We start from the raw sequence: 26,102 nt of genomic DNA, 5'->3' as shown, positions 1-26,102 counted from the left end.
TCGAGCGAAGCAGCTCTTAATTCCAGCAAAATTCTCCCCCTGCTGCACTCTAATATATACAAATATATACAAATGCATATGACTATGATCTGAAGGAAATCTTTCTTGCGTAGGAGGAGCAGGCTGCACTGGTAGAGAAGCACCAGAGGAAGGTGGATGCCTTGCACGCAGAGCATGCAGAAGACATCCAGCACCTGAAGGATGCCCACAAGAACTCCATAGAGCAGATGAAACGAGAGCATCTGGCTTCTATGGAACACCTCAGGCAGCTCAAGGTCCACGAGGTGGAGGCTGTGCAGGATGCATCTTCTCACTCCAGGTAATTGGTGTGCATGTGTGCATTTAGTAATTCAAGAATGCAATTGTATGGGGATATCATTGCAAAGATCTTGCGAGAAATATGATTAACCATGAGCACGGTTCAAACACTGAAAAGAGGTGGTCTGGACTCCCATGTAGCTGAATATTTATTACTAGGGACCTTTTTCTTTGGAAGTGTGATAACACCAAAAAGTGTTAATTGTTGCAAAAAAAAGTGGGAGCGAATTTACAATAATGAGAAAGTCTCCAATTTTGTTAATTTTCGGTATACTAACTAATTTTGACCTCCTAATCACGAATCTGTTGAAAAAAACCGGGGGTCATGTCTGAAAATTTGAAAAAAAGCCGATTGAATTTTTTATATATATATAGGTGTATATGCGTAGTTTTACGAACAAAAATGTAATCTCCTGTCATTGTGTCCAACCACGTCGTTGTTTTACAAGAAAATGATTTATGATGTTCAATTCTAGTACGATCCCTAGTTTTTCGATGAATTTAGGGGTGAAATGAGTGCTAATGGAACCTAACCTAACCTCGTGTCAATGGTTTGTGGGGCTAACGTCAATGGTTTTTGGGGCTACCCGTGGATGGTTTTTGGCGCTAACAAACAATTTTTCATCAAAATGTACAATTTCCAGACGTGACCCCTGGTTTTTTACAACAGATTCGTGATTAGGAGGCCAAAATTAGTTAACGAAATTGGAGACTTTCTCTATATTGTAAATTCTTACCAAAAAGTGTTCATGTGTGCATAGTGGCATGTACTAAACACATTTTTCGTGCATTTGAAATTGCAAAATAATGCAAATTTGATAAAAAAAAACTCGAAAATTTTGACCAAGGCAGAATTTATTGTAAAATAACACAATATAAATGTAATGTTTCCACCCTCTAACTGGGTCATCTTCCTTTTTTTGGTTTCAATTATGAATCTTGTCTGAAGACCCCGATAGAGGGTGGAAATGTTATATTTATATTGTGTTATTTTACAATAAATTCTGCCTTGGTCAGAATTTTGAGTGTTTTGTTAAACATGGAATGGAAATAAGGCTTAATAGAGTTACCAATGCAAGTTTGAAATAAAATTGCAAATTGTGGCCTTTTTTCAGCACATTTTGCTTTTTGCAAAGTATCATATTTAAGGGTGTAAAATTTTCATGCTTTCCAAAATTGTATTCCCACTCCCCCTAATAAAAGAAAAAAATTCCAACACCACAAGAAAGCACATGTAAATTGATGTTTTAGCAAAGATCATAACATTGGTATTTGTCATGTGAGAAATAATGGTAAAAATATCTTCCTCAAGAAATCGTTCCCAACATATGAAACTGTCACAAGCAGGTGTAGGCCATCTGACCTACAAATTAAAATAGAATGGAGGCTGATTTTAGGTATATTTGGTGGAAAAGTGTACTAAAATAAAACCGTAAATTTTGAGTAAAATAACACCAATTTTGTAAAGAAAATGACACCAAAGAATCTAGGTCCCCATATTTATTCTTGCCTTTGGAGCAAGTGGTCCCTTTTTTTTAGCCCCTGGTGGAACCTCCATAATTTTGGTGTTGATCCAGCACTATGAGGACAACTTTTGAATGTTGGAGCTTTAACAATGTTGCAAAGATCATTTGTTATCCATGGGAAAAACAACAATTTCTTAGAACATAAAAGAATCAAAACAGGGAGAATAGAAAGCATCATTTATCTTTGGGACAGTTCTTTTTGTGAAATAACAACTGTAATGAAACAAAGAAAAAGAATGCCCACAGTGTTAAACCAAAGTGTCATTTTCTCTTGCAGATCTTTGCAGTTTGTGATTGACAAGCTGGGACGCAGCAGTCAAGAATTGAGTGAGCTTCAGATGAAGGTGGACGATCAACACCAGAACCAGTTTGAAGCGAGAGAAGGTATTCTCAAGGAAAAAGACAGGGAGTTGCAAGGTAAGACCTAACTTCTTGCAGAAAATAAAAGTTTAACACCTGCACCTAACAAGCTTGAACAAAATTGCACTTCCTAAAAGATCAGAAAAGAAAGAAAGCTTTAGTATAGCCTTACATGTGTCGTAGGTTCCTAGTGGCAAAAGGTTTTTAACAAAACTTTGGAGATTACATTTTGTGTGCTCCCTCTCGTTCCTTTTCTGGTGCTTTTAGTTACATGGATATATAGAACACTTGATGCACGAAACTCATCAAGGCTGGAGCTACACTGCATTATCTTGTCATGAGACTTAACCTATAAATGAAAGAACTATATGTAAATTAAGACAGGAAAGCTCATTTTCTCCCCTCATCACATACTTCACCACTGCTTCTGAAGATTTCTCTCATCAACATTTATGTCTTTGGAGTAGCCACCGTAATTTTTAGGGATGGGCCGATATGAAATTTTGACCGATACCAATAAAGTACCGATAACCAATATTCTACCGATCCGATATAAAATTACGTAGAAATGGCCCTTGAAGAACCTGAATAGTTCATTGACCTCCTTAATAAATATTTGTTTTCAGGTGACTGCAGTACAAAATAAGTTGCATATGAGACATTTACTTTTTTAAAAAGTATGACCTGGAGATTATCATAAGAATTATAGCAAAATGGCAGAATTTTACACTCCAATTATAAGATATTTATAGATATATCGGATCGATAAAATAATCTGTAATTTTATTGATAAACCGATATACTGATATGTCTATATCAGCCAATACTGATAGAGTAGCAATTAATCTGTCCCATCTGTAGTAATTTTACACTTAACACTAATGTAAAATGTGCACATTTTGTGGTAATTTTTTATTAGTTTGACATTTTGACACATTTGTCCATGTTAAGAGCAAAGAATGCTTTAAAAATATAACAGTGGAAGTTGTAAGTAGTTGCTAAGCAACTATAACCATTGCAGCCATGAGGGAGCGCCTGGAGAAGCAGCAGGCAGCCACGCAGCAGGAGAGGGAGCAGCTGAGGGCCCTGGTGGAACGCCTGGAGCTCAGAGTTCACCAGCAGCAGCAGGAGGTGGAAGAGGAGAGGTGGAGGATTCGAGAGGAGAAGTCTTCCCTCGAGGCCAAGAAGAGAGCGTTCGAGGCTGAGAAGAAGCACATCCTGCAGGACTTGGAAAGAGAAAAGAACTTATTCAAGGTATTCAGGATTCATTCATTATGAAAATGCATTCTCGAAGGTTGACTGCAACTTGTTTCCCCTGTGCATACAGGCACTTCTGCCATCATTGCAGAAGTTCCCTGCTTCCTTTGGTGTGGAAAGTACTGGCCCACTGTCGTAGCCACTGCAAGACACTTTTCAATATTTCATCTGTCTTCAATTTCCTCCCCCTCAGATACTCTTTAGGAGACCCAAAGAAATAATAATTACTGGGGACTAAGTCCAAACTGCAAAGCTATGGTGACAACCATCCAGTGCACACAGGCAAGAGTTGTTGCTGTGAAGTTGCCTGTGTGGGGTGAGGCATTGTCGTGGTGAAGAATTGCATTCCCATATATTATCCCATCTCTTCTTTTGCGAATGCCATTTTGTACGGCACCCTTCAACAGTGTGTAGTAATATTGGACATTAAGATGAGGTATAACTTACAGTCCGACCAAGGGAAATGAAACTAGCTGGAAAGTACAATTCCAAACGCGAGAGGGGAAACAGGTAGAACACCACCCTCTGGCATTTTGTTTATTACTGCTTGCTGTGTTGTGATCTCTCTTACAATTCATATCAAACCGTTTCGAAGTGGAACATAGAAAACTGTGATGCTTTGGTCCCTGTTGCACATTCTCGATATAATACACAATACCACAAACCATTCAGTTAATACATTTTCTTTATTATATTTAATGTGTAGGGGCATGCATATTTCGTTTTTGACAAAAAAACGAAATTTGAAAAAAACACATTGTAGTGTTAATTTTCCATGTTTTTGAATGGTGTGAGATGCATTTTGTGACCATGTTTTGTCACGAAATAATGCGAAATGAACTGCAAAAAGCGAAATTAACTCTTAAACACGAAATTCAGGGTTTATTCACCGACGCGACACCATCTGAGGTCTGAATTATCCTGAAAGTTATGCAATTCCCAGAAAATTTATTAATTCTGCTGTTAATATTGAAGAAGCAAACATGGACTCCTTTACACAGAAATAAACTTAATACTCTGATAACTACATAAATGTGCTATTAGAAGTGAAATGTTAGTTCTGTGGAATAAGTGTAGTTTTAAAATCAAATTTAGGATTATATTCACAATTTTAAAACCAAAATGTAATTTTATGTACCACTTTTCATCCAATTTTTTACCGCTATAACACCGATATTTTATTTTATTTACCGCTTTTGAACCCAAAATTGACTCAGTTTTTGTACCAAAATTTTGCTTTTTTATTTACCAAAAATATGTGCCAGTTTTTGTACCAAAATTTTGCTTTTTTATTTACCAAAAATATGTGCCTCTATTAATGTGTAATAATAATATTGGAGAAACTAGTACTCACTTTATCTGCGAAACTGCTTTTTCTTCTTTGTTCTATTAATTTCAGTGGCCATAGCCACCATCCTTGTTGGAACTCGCTGTACTGTTGCTTGGTGTGCATCTTTTGTTTGTAGTTCTCCGGTCGTCACTAGGTGCGCTGTTAACTGTACGTCTGTGCCCGTGTCGTCTGCTGCTATTTCACGGTGTTAACTGTTGTAGTAGGGGAATGAATGAATAATACTATTATTAGTGAATACTATCCTGATTACTGCTGTGTACATTTGTGCTAATTTGCTAATTATAATATTTACTAAGGAGATCAATTTAATTAAATGATCCAAAATAATGTTACTGGTTTACAAACAAGTATATCTACTACTGTGACGTGATGAATACGTTCCTGATATATTCTGTTTGCTTATATAGTATATGGATGGCATTTTTTTCATTCTGTGACCTTACATAATTCGTAAACATCTACGTATTTTTTGGCAGCGATGTTACTACGTTTGAAACTTCATTGTTGTTTCAACAGCAGATCATTTTCATGGAACCCGCTTCCTGACAAAAGTGCAGTCACCCCCTATTTTGCCAATGAACTTGCCCAGTTGGTGCATGTGAACTTCCACCATGGTCTCGGCTAAGGCAGCTAGACAGTACACCACATGCCATCATTTCACTAGGGTGGATAAAGTCCAGTTTGGCATGTACTGTACTTACTTTTCATTCAAGCTTTCACCATATCATGTGGCTTCATCAGGAGATAAGACATGAATAATCAAAGTTAAAACGTGGGAAAGATAAGATAGGTTAAAAGGGTTAAAAGTGACTCTAAAAGAGAGAGAGAGAGCGCTTTCACTACTTCCTATTCCATCTCAGTGGCCAATTAATATTTTCAATAACTTAATTGGTACAATTTTCAAGCATCTGTATCTGTTGGGAATTGATGAGTGTCAGCGTGGGTTTTGGTTCCCAGTGGTTTTGGCAAATGCCCTAGTTTTTTCTGATATTACACATCAAATTATATTCTCTTAGAAATAAAGAAAAATAAATAAAGAACCTACTTTTACCTCTTGCAACATGACCTATGTGCAATAGCGTACACAAAATTTCATCAAGTGGTGGTATTTTAAAACTGTTTGTCCAATTTGCATTACCAATTATTATATGTTTTATTTATATATTATTATTATTTTATTAGTTTTATTATATTTTTGTTATATTATTATTTATTATAGTTTAATTATTATTACTACTATTAAGTAGCAGAGATCTATATAAATATATTTATAAAAGCAATGGGACGAAATTACTTTGTAGTCATTCAATTTTTAACAAACTACTATCATGTCAATTATTTTACAAAGTAATTGTCTAGTCAACTGTTATATTTATATGATAGGTAAGATATTTGAAATGTGAAGAAAATCCATAAGAACAAGCAAAGATATTACAATAAATTTAAGAAATCAAAGTATGGAACTCACTCCAGATGATGTAGAGGCACAATGTACGAGGAAGAGTCCAAAAATAAGTTTCCCCTGGCGACTGTGGACAGAGAAGCGAAGGGAAAGCAAAAAACGTAAATGAGAAAAGGAATAGCGTACTTACTTTATTTTTCCACATAGGAACCCCGGACATTCAGACATTTGTCATACTGCTTGATAAGCTTCAAAAAACCCTCTTGGAAAAAATGAGTGTCCTGTATACGGAAGAAGTGTTGCACGAAATGTGTCACCTCAGCGTTGCTTCCAAAGCATCTTCCTCCGAGAGCCTTCTTCAAAGCCGGAAACAGATGGAAGTCACTCGGTGCGAGATTGGGACTGTACGGCAGATGGGTAAGGGTAACCAAGGGTTGCAAGGTGGCGTTGCGTAGCCCTCGCTGAGTGCAGTTTCGCATTGTCATCCAACAACAGCACGCCAGATGTGAGAAGGCCAGGCTGCCTAGGCCGAATAGCCTGCTTCAATTTGGACAGGGTGTGACAGTAACGTGCAGCGTTGATGGTTCCTTGTTCCAAAAAGTTCAGCAACAAAACACCATGGGCGTCCCAAAAAACTTTGAGAAGCACCTTACCTGCCGAGGGAGTTGTGTTGAACTTCTTCCGGACAGGAGATGACGGATGTTTCCACTCCATTGATGCTGCCTTCGATTCGGGTGTGCTATGGTGGACCCACTTTTCATCCCTCGTCACAATCCGAAAGAGAAACTCATTTCCTTCCTGGTGATAACGCATGAGATGCTCCATATCTGCCGGGCCACGACTGAGAGGCACCTCCACTCTTTTGCATGCACTACGCTCATGCCATCTGTTGGATTGTGGTCGTACTTCACCCACTGGTGTATGGGTGTCTGTTGTGTTCCAACACGGCCTGGTTTCCCCCATTGCTGTACCAATTCCCTGACAAAACTAGGGGGAAACTTATTTTCGGACTTTCTCTCGTAGAATTCACACTCACCTATACATGTTGCTCAATTCCACTGAGTCTATTTTTGTGATGAAAAGTTTTTAGTTTGAATTGTTTAAGTCCAGTTATAGATAGGCTAACCGGGATTGACCTACAGTTTAAAGTGGGATCCGAACCACTGTGCAATGTGCTTCCACTGGTTATCGAACTCTGGACCCTTTTATTACAAGACGACAACATTACCACTACACAGAGCCCCTGGTTCAAAAGTAAGTTTAAAGAGCAACACTTCTAGGTGATTCACGAAGCACCTCTTCAACATTATTCACTTGAGAGTCAACAAGAGGATGCAAAATCAGTATCGGAAAGAATGTTTATAATAATGTCGCCACACTGCGACGAAGCACTTTTCAATTGTGTAGAATTTTCACAATTCTCGGGAGAGTCACTTCGCGACTTTTTGCCAAAAAATTGCAAAATTGAACTTTGCGATCGCTTAGATTGATGACATATTAACAGATCCAAAACGGCACTGTAAAGATTTATGTTCAAATGAGAAACGCCAATACTGCTCTCAAAATCTACTATGCACCTGCATGATAATTCACATCTGGATTGTCTCGCTGTTCTTACCAACAAAACTGCCTTCCTGATGCTGCAGCGTCTGTTGCCTTGTTATCAAGGTTCGATACCCAATGGAGGCACATAGTGGTTTGAATCCCACTTCAAACTGTAGGTCCAGTCCCGATTAGCCTTACTGTGCATAAGATGGACTTAAAACACCAAATCAATCAATCAATCAATTACCAACAAAACATTTCACAATAGTTAAGCTTATTGTCGTTCGAATCCAGGAATTCAAACTTGCGGCTGTAAACAATGGGAAGGCGGACTGGTGACTGTGTATTATTGTTGGCCTAGCCTTTGTCTGCATTAGCCACTTACAACGAACCAAGAACTTTCTTTAGTTACTGCTCATTGTTCACAAAAAGAAAAATACATTTTCGTTGAACATTGTTGTAGCCGAGATATAAAACAACTTTTTTTTTTCAGTTTAAAATCATAGGTGCCCTCATATTTTATTTTCAAGAATACGTGTTTATTTTCAAGCCATTCACTTTTAAAAAAGTGTGTGTTTGGAATGTTGTGCTTTTCTCTGTGCGGCATGGGAATAATTCAAATATTTATTATTAGTAGTATTCTCGCAAATCTTTGACTGTGATAAATTGACCATTTTTAAAAAATTACACAGAATTTTCCATAATATTTCAAGAGCCCAAGGGGGTTAAACCCCCCCCCCTGCATACGCCACTGCCTGTGTGAACACTAAACACGTGAGGTACACCCAGAAACATTCTCTTTTTGTGGCCTTTGTATTCAAATATGGTAGTGTGACTGTGAAGGATTCAACCTGTGAATGTATCTTGAAATGTAAAAAGCTAAGTTGTGCGATTTAACAAATCTAAATATATTTAGGTGTTATTTGTGAAGATTTCATTCTTTTTCTTCGCCTTTGGCAGAAGACCAAAGAAGCAGCAGTGGCAGAGCAGAAGCAGTTAATGGAGGAGCTGCTGGAGGACAAGCAGAGCATAGCTGCAGAGAGGTCTCGCATCGAGACAACAGCTCGCTTGCAGAATCTGGATGCGAAGGAGTTTTCGAGAGAGCAGATGGTCACACCAGCCGATATTGCAGAGGTAAGTACGTCACAAACATTGTGGTTCCAGGTTCGATACCCAGTGGAGGGGCACAGTGGTTCAGATCCCACTTTAAACTGTAGGTCCAGTCCTAATTAGCCTTACTGTGCATAAAGTGGACTTCAAACACCAAATCAATCAATCAATCAATTCAGATACTTTACACTCATTTCCTATGTCTGTAGCATTTTTTAAATATAAGTACAAGGACAATTGATGAACTGTTAAGCACCTTGTACACTATCAAATAAATCACGAACAAGACCTTGAATTAAACGCTTAAAAGGAAATGACTTCAGAGACAACGTCATTTTTCTCATTGAATTCAAGTTTCGACCAAAGGATTTCTATTAAGGAATGTTTCTAATTAACATGATCCACGCCTGACTGTCAACCAATCAGAGCACATGCTATTGAAATCAATTATTGGAAAGCGACGTGAGATGTAAACAATGTATCACTTCACATTTTAAAAAGACAATAACTATTCAACTGAGAGGAATAACATTTTGTATGAAATGTTTTTAGATACAAAAGAATGGCTCTGCTTAAGGGTATGAGATACAATTTCCACGGGAGTCTTCCAAATGTCCTTCCGTCCATGGCAGTGTGCCAACTTAGCTCTCTTGTAGCCAGATCTGGCTCTTTTGTGCACTGTAGCCGGACCCTGTGGCCGAGTGGTTAGCACATCGCGCTGCAACGCCAAGGGTCCTGGGTTCGAATCCCGCTCGGGCTTGGTTGTTTACGAATGTCCATTCATCAATTTCATCACTCATCCCCATCTTCACAAATTAGCCAAGAGGCACAAAACGCGTAGTAAAATAAACAAAATCAATCAATCAATCTTTCGTGCACTCGTTCGGCTGTGAATTGGGACGCCCACCCCCAGTGTCCCACTATGATGCCATCTCTGGTTCCGACCCATATAGACCACCTTTCGTCATAATTATACATTTTGCACGTGACGGCGATATTGTTATATTGGCTGCACCGCCCCACTCCCTCTTATCTCCCCAGCTACTTCTTTATAGTGCAATGTTAGACTTGAAATTGACATAATATTGTTGTCAGGGAATCCTTTACTTTCGATTTCATACCACCATCAGTGGATTATTGAGATGGGCGATGCCACCGGATCTAGATGTTGAAAACTAGGAATAAATTGTCATCAATTTAGAGTTAACGATAATAGCAGTGCCCCAACCCTTTTGACAACTAACATTACCCTAGAAGGCACTTTATCCAGCCATCGTAAATCTAGCTCCATGAGAGTCAGTTTTAACTCCATTTAAGGTGAAATTTAGTTCTTATATGCCCATCAGGTTTGGCAACAGCCAGGAGGCAAGGAAAAATGGATTGATCATATGGGAGTATGAATTGATTCATTCTTTTGTGAATATAAAACTTCCGATGGAATAGAAAGAGATGTCAACGGGAAGAGGGCAGTTTGAAGATGCATTTCACCAACAGAAAAGTCGAAACTTCCATTTGATTAGCCGTAACTTGATGTTGAAGTTGATTCCCCATAAGCAATACATGGGATTCCGAAAATTATTATTCATCATATTTTTCAAACATCGTGTCCAGCTTAATAATCAACATAACAAAATGTTTGCACTTGTAACATGGGGAGAAATTCATACTCTTGGATACACCCAGGGTTTGTTTTAGTAGCAGTGCCCATTTGGACGATATTGAAATAAATGCACAATTGGTGCGTAATTGTATCTCCTCGCCTTAAATACATACTTATAGCAGGGCTCGAAAACTCTCGGTCGCCATGGCGACAAAATTTCAGCCTGGGTACTGTGATCTCTTGCTGTAATATTGCATGTACGAAAATTTTAAAATTCTATGTTCAAATTGCAGTACAGCGTAAATTAGCAAATGATTATTTTACGAGGGTCACTATTTATATTTTGAGCCTTGGCAACACTGATTGAAGTTAGGCGCGATTTGACATTTGCACGGAATCGTCTGGCATTATTGACCATAACGTACTTCAAATGTTTTGTCAATAGCTTCATTTGTGTTGTTTATGTTGCCTTGGAGATTGTGCGACAACAATAAAATGGAATTAACTCGTGAACATTTTTGTGCTATGATTTTTTACGATTTTCGACGTGGATTTTCAAGACAAGAGTGCATCGATCAACTTACTTCCACATTTGGCGATGAAGCCCCATCCTTTGCCACTGTGAAACGCTGGTATAACGAATTTAATCGTGGCCGCCATTCGCTCACCGACGAGATTCGCGAAGGTCGTCCAAAATCAGTTGTTGTTCAAGAAAACATTGATGCTGTGCAAAACCTAATACTGCAAGATCGTCATGTGACATACTGTGAGATTGAGGCAACCATAGGCATTAGTTCCACCAGCATATATAAAATATTACATGATCATTTAGCTGTGAGAAAGGTATGTTCTCGTTGGATCCCACACAATTTGACAAAAACTCAAAAAGACGCTCGCGTCAATTGGTGCAAACAAATGCTCAATAAATACAATTGTGGTGCTTCAAAAGATGTATATAAGATTGTAACAGGTGACGAATCATGGATATATGCATATGAGCCGGAACGTAAACAGCAGTCGACTGTATGGGTGTTTCAAGATGAACCCAATCCAACAAAAGTTGTTCACGCTCGAAGCACATCGAAACAAATGTTTTTTTCTGGAAAACTGGTCATGTGGCAACTGTGCCTTTAAAGGAACGTAGAGCGGTCAACTCTGAATGGTACACAACAATTTGTTTGCCAGAGGTCTTCGGTCAAATACGGAAAACAAACAAACGCCGTCAGATCATTCTTCATCAAAACAATGCCAGCTGTCACACATCTTGTCTAATAACCGACTTTATGAACAGTCAAAAAATCGAATTGATGGGTCATCCGCCGTAGAGTCCTGATTTGGCACCCAATGACTTCTTCTTGTTCCCGAATGTCAAGAATAAATTGCGTGGACAACGATTTTCGTCGGCGGAAGACGCCGTTGATGCGTTCAAAAACCATATTATGGAGGTGTCTCAAGAAGATTGGAAAAACTGCTTTGACAATTGGTTCGAACGAATGCAAAAGTGTATTGACCATAAAGGAGAATACTTCGAAAAACAATAAAGCAGTTTTCAATGCCAAATTCCTGTTTTTTCATTGTTAGGCTAAAAATATAAATAGTGACCCTCATATCAACGTTTTGAACATTCCATAGAATCAGTAACAATTTATTACTATTTGTTTCCCAATCCCCCCCATTTCCCACTTTCTCATAGGATTTAGCGATGTCATGAATATGGTGATGCTCAGCTTCGTACAGATTGATTGATTTTTGATTGATTTGCTTTTGGCTAATTTGCAAAGATGGGGATGAGTGATGATATGATGAAACTTATGAATGAACACTCACAAACATCCATGGCCAGGCCGGAATTCGAACCTGGGACCCCTGGCGTCGTACCGCAATATGCTAAACACTCCGCCACAGGGGTCGGCTCAGCTTCTTATAGTATGCACAGTTGTTAGTAGGTGGTTTCCTGGCACCTTTTTTTCAGAGCTGACACCTAGCTCCGAAGAACATTTTTCAAGCACGGCTTTATAGCATTTACTGTACAAATATGGAAGAATATTTTAGTTTTTTAAATTGTAAACACCATGCACTCATCGTAGATGGTGTAACTCAATGTACCTTGTATTATACATAGGGGCATGCATATTTCGTTTTTGACGAAAACACGAAATTGTAATGGTACTGAAAGGTGCATTTTCCTACCCTGTTTTGTCACGAAGTTATGGCAAATGAACTGCAAAATGCAAAATAGACTCTTAAACACGAAATTGAAGAGTTTATTTACTGAGCAGACACTTTCTGAAGTTTAAATTATCCTATGAGTTTTTTAGTGGTAGCTATAATGTGATAATTAAAAGTGAGTTTTTCATCCATATTACCTAGGTCCTTTCGAGTGGAAACTTTTTGGATTGGATTGTTTTCAATAGCATAAGCAGACACCACTTTGTTCTTTTTTAGGGAAAAAAGTAAGGAAAGAGCATTTCTGAGGGTTTAATTCTAGATTCCACTGACAAGTTCTGTGAGAGCATTTTGAAGAATCGTCACGTCATGATGTGATCTCCTTGAAGAGTTTACAATCATCTGCAAACAAAAATATATTGATAGGGAGGGAGGACAGTTTTTCAGGGAGGTTATCCATGTGCTGAAGAAATAGGAATGGGCCTAAGACACTCCCCTGAGGAACTTCAGACAAAACGGGAAGAAAGTTAGAAGAGGTACCTGAAAGAACAACACATTGTTCATGCTCATGGAGGTAGTCCTGCTGTAAAGAGAGACATTTTCCATGAATGTTAAATCTTGATGATAATTTATTTAGAAGAAATTTGTGATTAATTTTGTCAAAGACTTTCGAAATATCATGTCACTAAACATCCTTTGGTGTATGCCACCAGTTAAACATTAAGCACTGCAATATTGTAGTTGTTGCATGAGTGCCAAGCCTTGGTGTTATGCAGAAACACGGTTGCAGATGCAGCTGCCAAACGTAGCACATGCCATCATGCAAGATGAGCCCACACTGCATTCAGATGTTTTTGCTGACTCCTTTCTGGACAATGGCATCTGCCTTGGACCTCTTGCAGATGGATAACTTATGTGCCACCAAACCGAGTATAAAGTTTGGAACTTGCTCTTACGTGTCTTCAGATCTTGCTCACTGTCAGTATTACGTGATATGGATTCTCTGTTGTGTTAGTGTCGGCTCAGTCCCAGGAAACATCTGAAACATTTTTATGTTGGTATTGTGATACCCTCGTGATATTGCATTTCAAGTCAATATTTTCCTCCCCCCAGATGCAGGTGGAAGTGGAGGCTGCCCTGAAGGTCGTGGAGGAGGAGAGGCAGAGGACGCTGAGGGAGAGGGAGAATCTGAAGAAGCAGCACCAGGCGCTGTCCTCCGAGAGGCAGCAGATGGAGCTCCACAAGCGGGAGGTGGAGGCCGAGAAGGAGAAGTTGCAGGATTTGGCAGACGAAATACGAGCGCGGGCTCTGGATGCGGGGGAAGCCAATCGGGTGAGAAACTTTGATTTTTATTAAGGATGGAACTGATTGACTACTATCACACGATGATCATATATTGGTTTATCAGTTAATAATGTTACTAAATAGTGTATAACTTTCTTCAATCATTCCATATTCTACTGCATATAGGTGCAAGATTGAAGTACAGGGTGGGCCAAAAGTCATGATTAGATATTGATGTAAATATTGATGTAATATTACTATTGTGAAAGAAAAGTCAGTAATCTGTGTAGAAACTGTATTGGACTGAACATACTACATTCAAGATATGAAAAACTCAATATGCTGACCAAGGAAGAAATTTATTTTATTTTAAAACATAAACTAAACGTAACGTTTCAACCTTCTAGCAAGGTCTTCTTCACACTCTGCACCAAGTACAAATGAAACAAGGTACAATACAGGAAGATATATATACACAAAAATCACTCCCCTCCAGACACAAGATTATTAGAAAGTTGTTTCTGGAACATTCCAGCAGGTGGCCTTCCCTTGTCAACTGTACTTTCACCTGACAGGCGATTTGGATAAACATTCCTTTCATCTGGAAAGTGGTTGGACACTTTATCTCACTCTATTTTTCCTTTGTTTCTTCATTCCTCTTCCTTCTTCTCTCTTCTTTCGCTCTTGTTCTTTCCACTCTTTCTAACACCTTCCATTCTTTGTTTATATTGAGTCCCCCATTCCAGTTCATTGTGTCTTCTTCACCTTTCTTCTCTATTTCCTTGGCCTCCTTCCATTTTCTCACTAGTATTCTCTTCTCCCTTCCTATCTGCTTAGCCTCATCCCACTCTGTCATGTCCTGTTTCTCTCATGTGTTTAAATATCGCATTTCTCCCTCTCTCTTAAGTCATACATCATCACTATGTTGTTTCAACCTGTCTCTCAGCCTCTTTTTCGTTTCTCCTATGTACACACTCTGACATTCTTTGCATTTCACTTCGTAGATAATCCCTTCCTCTTCTCTGTTTTCCTTTATCTTGTTTGCATTCTTCGCTATTTTTAAGATGCTTCCTGCAAGTTTTAATGCCCGCTTTCCTAAGCACTTTGCATATCTTTTCTGTGATCTTCCCCATACTCCTTATTCCAAACCACCTCTCATTTTCTTTCTTTTCCTCTTCTCCTTCTTCTGTTTATGTCCAGTCTATCCTCCTCCTCGTAGCCATTCTTTTCCAGCTGTTTCCATAGGCTCTTTATTTTGCCCTCTTTTTCACATTCTTTCGTGAGTATTTTCTTGATTCTGTCCTCCATATTCTTTATAAGATTTCTTTTTGTCACCTCACTTACATCACTTCTTTTATGGCAGAATACCCCTGCTGCACACTTCTTCTGATGCCAAGCGGTTTCAATTTCTTGTCCTCTCTTCCTTTTCATCAATATATCTAGGTAGCTCATCTTGTCTTCTTCTTCTATTTCGAGTTCCAACAATATCCCTCCTTCTTCATCTTGTATTTCTTTGTAAATATGTCGAGCTGCCTCTTCCTTCCTTTCCATATGCCAAAACAATCATCCACATATCTGCAAAACAGAATTATTTTGTCACCTCCCTTTTCGACCACTTTCTATTCCCATTCATTCATAACCAATTCAGCCAATGCTGGGCTTAGAGCCTATATTCAGTCCTTCACTCATTAACATTATTTTATCCCCCATTTTACTGTAACCGTTATGCCAAATGGTTTCCAGCACCTTCACTACCCTTTTACTATCCCATTCTTCTATAATTTCTTGTCCCATTCTCTTTTTAACAATGTCCAAAACGTGTCCCCTCTTGATGCTTGGGAACATACTTTTCACTTCTAAGCTAAACATTGTCGTCTTCATCTCATTCAACTTATGTCCTTTTGTGAGGTTCACTGTTCCTCACTGCTCTGCTTTCTTGCTGTTTTACTAACACTTCAATAAAATTTTTGAAATTTGTAAAATAAAATTTTGAAAACGCTTTCAAAATTTGTTTTTTTGCAAAAAACCAAGCATGTTGTATATCAAATGAAAGCCCTCTTCATAAGCTTTAAAATTGAGACCATTCCCAGCCCTGTAGTTGAAACAGGTCTCTTGCAAATTGTATTTAAAGTTTCAGCGGTGAGCGGTTTTTGGGCAATTTTGTCAATTTTCAAATTTCAATAACTCAAAAACCGGCAACATGTTAAAGAAATTGCTGACAATATTATTAATAAGAACTTTTGGTCCTCTCAAGGACATAGTGGTATTGCAGTCGCCTTGTAATGAAAGGGCTCAATGTTTGATCCCTGGTGTGGGTTCATTCCACTGTGGTTTTGATCACATTTTAAAATACAAGTAAAAGCCTGATTAGTGTATTTGAGCATAAAGTGGACGTACAAGAAACAAATAAGAGCTTCCTTTTTTTTAGTGACTAAACTTTTTATTATATTTTGTTCAATTTGATGTACTGCTTTCACAAGAGGTAAAAATACAATGAATGAAGTCTCTCAGTTACAAAAGTTAATAGAAAACAATGTTATAATTGTTAAATTATTACTGAAAAAGAACAATAAGTAAATGAAAGAATTGTATTGTTTAAACACCAAACAAATATACAAATTTGTTGTTAATATTAATTATAATTCATCCCATCCCAATAATGGGAAGTTAAGGAAAGTGATTAATTTTTGTGTTACTTTTCCATTGTTGACTTATCTGGTTTGTTACTGAGCAACTGAATGATATAGGTTACTAGTAGTGGAGGCTCTGAATATTTCTGCTGTTGGAGGTGCTCCCCAAATATCTTGAGGATTGTTACAATTTTTTGATGACATCCCTTTTTTAGTTTTTCAGTATCAACAGTTCTTATTTTTTAAATATTTTTCTTGATGCAGATGGCAGGTTCTATGCGAGAGGAAGGCCGGTCATCCTTGAAGGAAGCCAGGAGAATAGAAGCTCAGCATAAGGAGCGACTGGATGAACTGCAAAAACTGCTGAGCGAACTTCATATGAAGGAGAAGACTGTCGCTGAGGTAAGTACAGTGTCATCTCATGTTTTAAGGGAGGGTGAAGCCCTGTAGTTTGCTGTTAGGGTGTGTACCAGTCTGCAAAACCTGGGAATTTACTTTTTCTGGAAAAGCTGTGGAAATGTCAGGGAAATATACTGTTTCTGGAAAATCAACATTTTTTGTGATAGTGCACTAGAAGTAGGTTCTTGAACAAAGAAAAAAACAAGAAAATTTATTCATTGTGGGCAAACTATACACCAGTTTGATATACTGAGTATTACGTGGTAATTACAGTAGAAATTGCATATTAAATACTCTAGGAAAAGAGGTGATGTTTCAACTAAGTAGAAACAGTAAGTATCTGTTTGTATTTAGCACTTCCTTGTTGCAATTTTTGGGTTGTGTTTGGTTGATATTTATGTATTTATTTATTTATTATATTGAACTCAACAGGTTTACACCAATTTACAGAGTTCACATTGTAATAGAATAGTACAATTTCTTATACAATACATAGAATAACAATATTGTAGAGTTTCATAACATATTTCCATCTATTTTTCTAGCCAATGTATTCATAACTGATTTCTTGAATTTGGAATACGACATTGTGAACAAATCGACGCTTTTATTCTCTTTCTCCATAGCATTGTAGACCGCACTCATTCTCCAAATAGGTGACCTTTTCATGATATTTGTTCGCGCTTTGCTCACATAGAATGTTCCATGCTTGGGTCGCGTGTTTATGTTCGGAATGCGTATTTTGAATTGCGAAAGCCACAGAGGAGATCGAAGTTTGCCGTTTAAAATTTTCCAAAGTAGCATAAGGTCTCGGGCTGTCCTTCTGTGGTCAAGTCTGTCCATATGGAATTGCTCTATTAAGTTGGTATACGATTCGAACCTGGGGTATTCGCCTTCCAGTTTGAATTTCATGTATCGCAATAATTTTGACTGTACACGTTCTAAATTTGCTGTATGTTTTTGAACTTCTGTGTTCCATATGACAGAGCCAAATTCGAGTTTTGTACGCACTAGAGAATAATATAATATTTTTAGTGTTTGTGTACTTCTGAAGCCCCTGCCCGTGCGAATAATAAATCCAACAAGCTTGTACGGTTCGCTTATTACTTTGTCCAGATGATAGGTGAACGTTAATTTAGAATCAAAAAGTATTCCTAGATCTCTTGCCTTTTCCGCTTTCTTAAGGTTAACATTATTTATTTTATACTGATAATCTATAGGCGTCTTTTGCTTGGTGTATGTAACAGAGAAGCATTTTTTAACATTTAGGGAAAGTTTGTTATACGAACACCACGCACTCAACCTATTTATGTCGCGTTGTAAGAAGGCACAATCGTCTGCACTTGTTATTCTTTTGTAGAACTTTAAATCGTCAGCAAACAAGAGTTTGCAAGAATCAATTAGATGTTCGGGTAAATCATTAATTAACAACAAAAATAGAAGAGGCCCTATATTGGATCCCTGAGGGACGCCCGAGCTCACCAAAAATTCATCGGATGAGGAGCCTTTGTAGGTGACATACTGTCGCCTGTTCATTAGGTACGACGCCATGAGTTTTCGTAGGGAGTGTGACAAATTAAAGCTACCTAGTTTACTCAGTAGTACGTCATGGTCTACTGTGTCGAAAGTTTTGAGAAATCAGTATATATCACATCTACTTGCCCCCCTTCGTCTAATACTGTACTTGTATAATGCAATTTCTCTCCAAGATTTGTTTCAATCGAGCTGTTAGGTAGGAATCCATGTTGAAATTCGGATATGGAATTTTTCACATGGTTAAAAATATGCATGTATAGTATTTGTTCTAGTATTTTCGCAGGAGTGGATAAAATAGAAATAGGACGGTAGTTTTGTATTGTATTGTTTTCACCCGACTTTTGGATTGGACATATAGCAGTCACTTTCCATCTATCAGGAAACTGCATAGATGATAGGACAGAGTTGAAGATGATAGACAGAGGAACCTTTAAAACATCAGCGCAACCTTTGAAAATTAGGATTAATATATATATTACTAAATTTTACTATAATTATGTACCTAGTCTGGCCATAAATACTGTTAACAAACTTTCGGCTTGGACTGTGCATCCGATAGTCAGGCTCATGAACCAATCTTTTGCTGAAGTTGACTCCTGACCATTGTGTGTTCAACTGTGAAAGAACAAGCATGTATCTTCTTGTGCTTAGCATGGAGTGGAGTGAATATGAAAACAGAGTAGCCGTAATTGCTCTGGTTGGGAAGTCACTGACAGAGATTTTCCAGTCCCTAAATATCCTGAAGATCAGCAAAAGGTTTGTGTATCGGACAATCCGGAGATTCACTGAGACTGGTAGCATGAAAGATCGCCTAAGAGTTCACACCATATGAACTACGGCGGCTGTTAAAGCAGTGGTGACTTGCATCCGCCGAAATCCCATCCGGAAGCAAGTGATAATGGCACAGGAGCTGAACATTTCACAACAATCAATGTTCAGGGTACTTAATGAAGACCTCTTCACTGATAAGAAATTGTTCACCACCGAATAAAGTTTTAGCCGCCAAAATGAAAGGGTGTATGCTTCAGACTCTCAAGAAGTTTGTGAGAGAGTTCCAAAAAATCAGAGATGCCACCAGCCCCCTTCAGACATGGTTTGGTGGCTGGTGAGCTATGAGAGTTCCACCAGGCCTCATTTTTGAGAAAAGGGCTTGAAAGCTGTGTGAAAGTGTACGTGGAAAGTGCCCTGGACCCTCTCGTGACACAAGAAATATTCTGCCCCAGCTCATGAGGAAAGGATGATGCAATGGTGACTGGAGACCAGTGTACTCGATTTCATATTCACTTTTGATTGGCCATCTGGTAGCCATGATCTCAGTACCTTGGACTACAAACTGTGCCCAGATCTAGAGGGGACTGTCTTCAAGAAGAAGCACCCTATAACTGAAAGTTAAAAGCACTCTTTGAAAGCAACAGGGGCGGACTTTCCCATCAAGACCATCCGCGCTGCAATAGATGCCTGGCCAGGGAGACTTTGAGCCTGTGTGAGGGAGAAAAGTGGACATTTTGAAAACTGATTGGTGCTATTTTTGTGTAATTTATGTAAGTGTAACATACTAAAAAAACATTTAAAAATCTGAAACCATATTCAATTTATTCACAAAAGAGTGTGTAACAGTATTTATGGCCAGACTAGGTATTATTTATGCTGTAATTATTGTTTTTGTTTTAATTTTATTTCTTTGCCATTAGTAGAGGCACATATTTTTGGTAAATATAAAAGCAAAATTTCGGTACAAAAACAGAGTCGATTTCGGGTTCAAAAGCGGTAAATAAAATAAAATTTCGGTGTTATAGCGGTGAATAATCACATCAAAAGTGCTATATAAAATGACATTTTGGTTTTAAAATTGTGAATTTAATCCTAAATTTGATTTAAAAACTGCACTTATTACACAAAATAAACTTATCCCTTCTAATAGCACATTTATGTAGTTACCAGGGTATTAAGTCTATTCCTGTGTAAAGGGGTCCATTTTTGCTTCTCAAATATTTACAGCAGGATTAATCAATTTTCCGTGAATTGCATAACTCACAGGATACTAGACTTCAGAAAGTGTTACATTGGTATATAAATGGTAAATTTCGTGTTTAAGAGTATATTTCGCATTTTGCAGTTCATTTCGCATTATTTCGTGACAAAACAGGGTAGAAAAATGCACCTCACACCTTTCAGAAACATGAAAAATGAACATTACAACATGTTATTTCATATTTCGTGTTTTCGTCAAAAGCGAAATTTGCATGCCTCTAGCCATTAGTCAATAGGTGGCAGATATTACATTGATGCCTCTATCCAACAGTCACTGTCTGTTGTTTCCCTTCTTGTTTTTGACTTTTAGCATGTGAAGTGAATATTCTAAAAACTTGGTTAAATGGGTTTCTAGGTGTTGCGTTTAGTTAAAATATAGTAACCTTCCTACACACGTTTAAACACAGAAATTTTCCTAATGAGTTGGTCTGGAAACCTGGAAAAGTCAGGGAATTTTGTTTTTACAAATTTGTAGATATCTTGGCTGTGCTTCGTGAGCTTTTGATTTAAAAGGTAGCAATTCGTGTTCATTACTTATTTTCTTGAGAACTTTGTGACAGAATTCAGATAGAGAAAATGTTTTTGTACCTAGGGCTGAGCTGGTACCCACACCGATGCTTGAAATGTACAAAATATTGATTAATATTGGTGTGTTGGTATTGCATTCCAATTATAAGAATCACTTTGTCACAGTTTTGCTTCAAATTTATCTAGAATTACATCAGAATATTAAAATACTTTGTATATAATCATAAAATACAATTATTCCATACAATATTGGTGTAAAATAAGGTAAACTTCAAATTTTGCATAATTTCCAGGATAATTAGAGTCCCAAGTTTCGGACATTTTTTGCAGACCCCACAATAGACCAAGTGCTGGAAAATCATCTGCCAAAAGCTGTAAATAAAAACAAACCAATACTTTCTGTTACTGGTACGACGGCCCTAATTTCATATTGGTTTTGGTGCATATTACTCACATTATTAATTATTAAAAAATATTTCTAAAAAAAAGCCAAGAACTGTGCTCACTCCCTTCCGTGGAACATCAGCTGATTAACACGCGGAAGGGAAGAAATATCTTAATAGAAATATTTTTTAATAATTAAGAAGGCCCTAATTGTACCCTATAGTTAGTCTTAATCGTTCACATTAGTTAATAATATTATAGCATCACTCAATGGTGGTTAATCAGAATAATAACTGTGCACAGAGTTATTTGTTAAGATTGATTTCATTCGTTCCAATTCCCTTTTGAAACGAGACTCGTGTGTGTCAAAACGTGACAGAATTAAATGTCCACGTGCTGGAAGTATATTGTTTTTGTGGCTTACAAACTTTTGGTACAGGCTTGAAAGCCAGAAAACCGCAGAGACGTAATGTCCCACCATGCGTCACCCAGTGAGAAGCCACTTAGTGTTTTCAGTTTTCAGTTGACATATTTCAAAAGTATGTACAATGAAAATCATTTTATCCTGGCAGGATAAACTGGACCTGGTGAAAGAAAGATTGGAGCTTGAGAAAATGAGGAAGGAGCTGATGTGTCCGTACTGCCGGGGGTACATTGACCGAGGGTTGAGGACTGACATTTCTCAAGTGTACGCTGGAAATCTGGGCAGCAATGGGCATAGATTGGCTGGTAGTAAGGTATTTATCTTGATTTACTTTTTACTCCGAGTATAGTTTCTACTTTTATCAGTGCTTGTATGCTTTTTGCATTAAACAGTGTTTATTTTAATTATTAGAAATGGAAGCCAATAACACCTGGTTGGTATAGCTGTAGTAGGGATGGGGCAGATTAATCGGTACTCCATTGGTATCTGCCGATATAGGCATCATAATGATGCATCTATAAATATCTTATAATTTAGTACAAAATCTTGCCATTTTATTGTAATTTTTATGGATAATCTCAATGTCCTATTTTTTTAAAAAAAAGTAAATGTCTTTTGCACCGCAGATACCTCAAAACATGCATTTATTGAAGATGTCAATGATCTATTCTCAAGGACCATTTGGAATTTAATGTTGAATTGGTGGAATGAATATTGGTTATCGTTATCGGCCATTTTCTTTTGATCTTATTAGTATAATTGTAATATTATTCCAGGACTCATCTTATCAGGCCAAATAATTTTACAGCATTTTACCATTCAAGATACCAACTAAAGGTTAAAAGATTAAAAATCAGTAACTTACGTGTGTGAGCATGAGATTTATTGAACTATGTTTCGAAGGTTATACTACCTCCTTCTTCAGGTTGAAATGATGTTTTCAGACACCTGACATGGTGTCTCATCGAGAAAGTGTTCGTTGAGGATTTAGGTTAAAATGGTATAGGAAAGACACTTTCTAAAAAAAGAATGTTAAATACACATACTAAAACCACGCAATACTCCATAAAAACAAAAGAACGTTCAAGGCTGATGAAGGCGAACTGCCGATCGGTGCTGAAGGTAGGCGAATGCACGGTGTCAGCTCTTACCTCAATAAAACCCTAATTAGGATAGGTTTCCTCAAGCAGTGTAGGAAGAAGGGTATTTTACCGAGTTTTTTAAAGTGGGGGTACCAATTCCTTAGTTTTTAAAGGGCTAGATCAAAAGAGGGAAATACAGTTTAAAATGCTTGGGAAGTGCATAAGGGAGGCATATGCACAGGTGGATAGGCTCAATTCTGAGTGTTACATGTTACATTTAGAAATAGGAGGACGATTAGACCGGGTGACAGGAGGACGATTAGACCGGGTGACATGGGGGCGCATCGAGGAGCGACATTCTATGTAGAACAGTTGAACAGGCGAAAGTTAGAGACATTGACATAATTAGGAAGAAATCAATGAAATTGGGAATTAACGAAAGAGTTAAGGAGGGAGAGATTAGGCATAGAAAAGGGGACGAAAATAAAGCCAACATTTTAAATTTAACAAAACTTCAACCCCCTAAAGCCTTAGCGGAAATTATGAAAATGGGACATAAGTTTGCCATAAGAGATGAAAACTTCGAAAAAGAAGAATTCGTCATTGCGGCTGAAAAAATAGAAGGAAAATTAGACGAAAAAGAGGATAAATCTAGTGTCAGGGTAAAAATACGTGACATCATTGACGAACAAATGCACCTAAGCATAAGAGAACAAGGCCCACCCGCAACCAACCATAGGACACCAAAGGGGAAAATGGAAAGTAAGCTTAGCGGGAGTCTTCACAATGTGAAAAAATGGGTTAAGGATAATGATGTGTATTTGATTAGATCCGATAAAGAAAACAAAATGGTTGTCATCGGGAAAGAGGAATACCATAGCAAGTTGGAAGATTGGTTTCTTCGTAGTCATTACTTCTAAAACTAAGTGAACCCCATCAATAAGATTAAACGAGAACTTAAAAATGGCATTGAAACCAGTTTTACTTTGGGAAGCGCAGAGAAAAAGAAACTACTTAAGAGTGTTAAAGAAGGGAATATTCCCAGCCTATGTATGCTCGGATAATAGGAATAAACTCAATAGGGATGACGGAAACTTGGAAGATGGCTGAATAAACTTTTTTAAAAAAATGGGATATAGCCACCGGGAATAGAGACGAGATGGGGTTCCATGTTACCCCTGAGGTTAGGAAAGCCGCCGAGGTAGAAGTTGAATTCACCTTGGATTGGTGATTCACGAGCCCCAGTTGAGGAAAGACCGGGAGGGGGGGGGGAGGAGTTTTCCTTCTGCAGGTAAGAGCTGACACCGTGCATTCCTCTACCCTGAGCACCGATTGGCAGTTCGCCTTCATCAGCTTGTTTTTATAGAGTATTGCGTGGTTTTAGTATGTGTATTTTACATTCTTTTTTTAGAAAGTGTCTTTCCTATATCATTTCAATCTAAATCCTCAACCATCACTTTCTCGACGAGGCACCATGTCAGGTGTCTGTAAACATTGCTTCAACCTGAAGAAGGAGGTAGTATAACCTTCTAAACGTAGTTAGATAAATCTCATGCTCACACACGTAAGTTACTGATTTTTAATCTTTTAACCTTTAGTTGGTATTTAATTGTGAGCAATCAGCACATTACCAGTATGTTACCATTCAAGGCACATTTTTGTTTCATTGTTGAATCATACAATTTTATGTTATTTTATACATGGATATGTGACTTAGTGGTGAAAGCTAAGTTGTTCCTAATGCTGCATCATGTACTTGTTTAAGAGAAATGTTTTCATATGTACTGTTTGACCAGCGATCCGAGAGCTCCAGTTGGCAAAGTGCCAAGAAAAAGGGGAAGTTGGCGATAGGAAGGCAGGCGGGAGAACGCCGCTCGCGGTTGCACGTTGAACAGTGTTACCAATCTGCGAGGATGCTTATCCACCAGAACATAAGTAACGAAAACCAAGGGACATGCACAACCATGCCGTTTGTCCTTCTTACAATTTAAAGAGAAGGATAGTAGGGTAAAGAATTGCAGTTTCACTTATAGGGGCATCGTTAGAATGGTGGTCGGGGGTCGCGCCCTCTCCAAGATTTTGGCAAAAAATAAAACAAAAAGAAGAAAATGTCATTTCAACAAAATAAACACATGACGCAAGTGAAATGTTCGTAAAGATCATGTGCAACACATAAGCATACAGAAAGACAGAAACATTTGAATGACGTCAATACCCCTCAATTTAATATCCAGTCGCCCACTAAAATTCCTATGTCAATTTTAGGTTGGTATTGAAGAGTTGAATCTCGATTAGTGTTATTGTATTGTGCTACTTTTTTATGCAATATAAAAACCATGGGAGTAAATCGTTGCAGTGAATGAATGGATGTCTAAACACTGCAGGCAAAAGTGACAACAGCGCTTTACGGAAAAACAGGTGGTGGCCATGGACGTCCGCAGGATTTTTTCCAGGGAGGGGCAAGGAAGGTATTTTTTCCAGGGGGGGGCAAACAAGGCACATTTTCTCCAAAAATAGTGCTGTTCCCTAAAACACATTGCTTAAATTTGAATTTATGGTGATCATGCAATAATTAACACATGTTATTGTGGCTAAAATGAAACTATATGTGCGAAATACATAATGTTTGGTTGACTTTCATTTTTCAGGGGGGCGTCCCCCCTTGCCCCCCCCCTTCCGGGCGCCCATAGTGGTGGCTCGAAACCAGATACGGGTCCAGTCGGCTTCCTCTGGGGTTGGGTCAAAGATGCCGAACTGGCGCTACGTTCAAGACTTCAGCTTTTGCAAAGACGCCTCTCCACGGCCAGAGCACTTCCAATATCTTGTGTCAATATTCTCCGGTTGGCAACATTGCTGTCTTTCCCCACGTGACACTCGCGCTGCTCGCGTTTCAGAGAAGCGGTTCCGCAAACTCCCCCAATTTATGACTGGACTCTTCTACTTCGGGCATGCGCAGAAAACTCGAGAGCTCTCGGATCGCTGGTCAAACAGTAGTGTAGCAGCCAGGTGCCCTGGCAGTGGAACTACCACATATCTGAAGATAGAAGCTTCTGTTTCGTATAGTAAATTAATAGTGTCCATGCCAAATTTAACATTTTATTCAACATAATAATAAAATTAATTTTTATGCATCAGACTTGACATTTACTTACTTTTGTACCAAATTTCA

The 26,102-nt window shown here is 38.2% G+C and overlaps 1 protein-coding gene across 2 annotated transcripts in view; it reads left to right on the top strand.

Annotated features, from left to right (window-relative positions):
* LOC145999531 (uncharacterized) overlaps nucleotides 1-26,102 on the top strand; it is a 73,262-nt gene that overhangs the window by 41,467 nt on the left and 5,693 nt on the right. For both annotated transcript variants that reach the window (XM_083136504.1, XM_083136505.1), the window contains exons 9-15: nucleotides 114-319; nucleotides 2,122-2,261; nucleotides 3,226-3,458; nucleotides 8,720-8,893; nucleotides 13,749-13,967; nucleotides 16,814-16,951; nucleotides 22,000-22,164. In XM_083136504.1, the coding sequence (XP_082992630.1) occupies nucleotides 114-319; nucleotides 2,122-2,261; nucleotides 3,226-3,458; nucleotides 8,720-8,893; nucleotides 13,749-13,967; nucleotides 16,814-16,951; nucleotides 22,000-22,164 (1,275 nt within the window). The remainder of the gene's footprint in view (nucleotides 1-113; nucleotides 320-2,121; nucleotides 2,262-3,225; nucleotides 3,459-8,719; nucleotides 8,894-13,748; nucleotides 13,968-16,813; nucleotides 16,952-21,999; nucleotides 22,165-26,102) is intronic.

This window comes from Lepisma saccharinum, chromosome 15 (assembly GCF_977018435.1).
Source record: "Lepisma saccharinum chromosome 15, izLepSacc3.1, whole genome shotgun sequence".
NCBI lineage: Eukaryota > Metazoa > Arthropoda > Insecta > Zygentoma > Lepismatidae > Lepisma > Lepisma saccharinum.
Note: the sequence above shows the minus strand (reverse complement) of the source record. Positions and strands in the feature narration are given on the sequence as shown.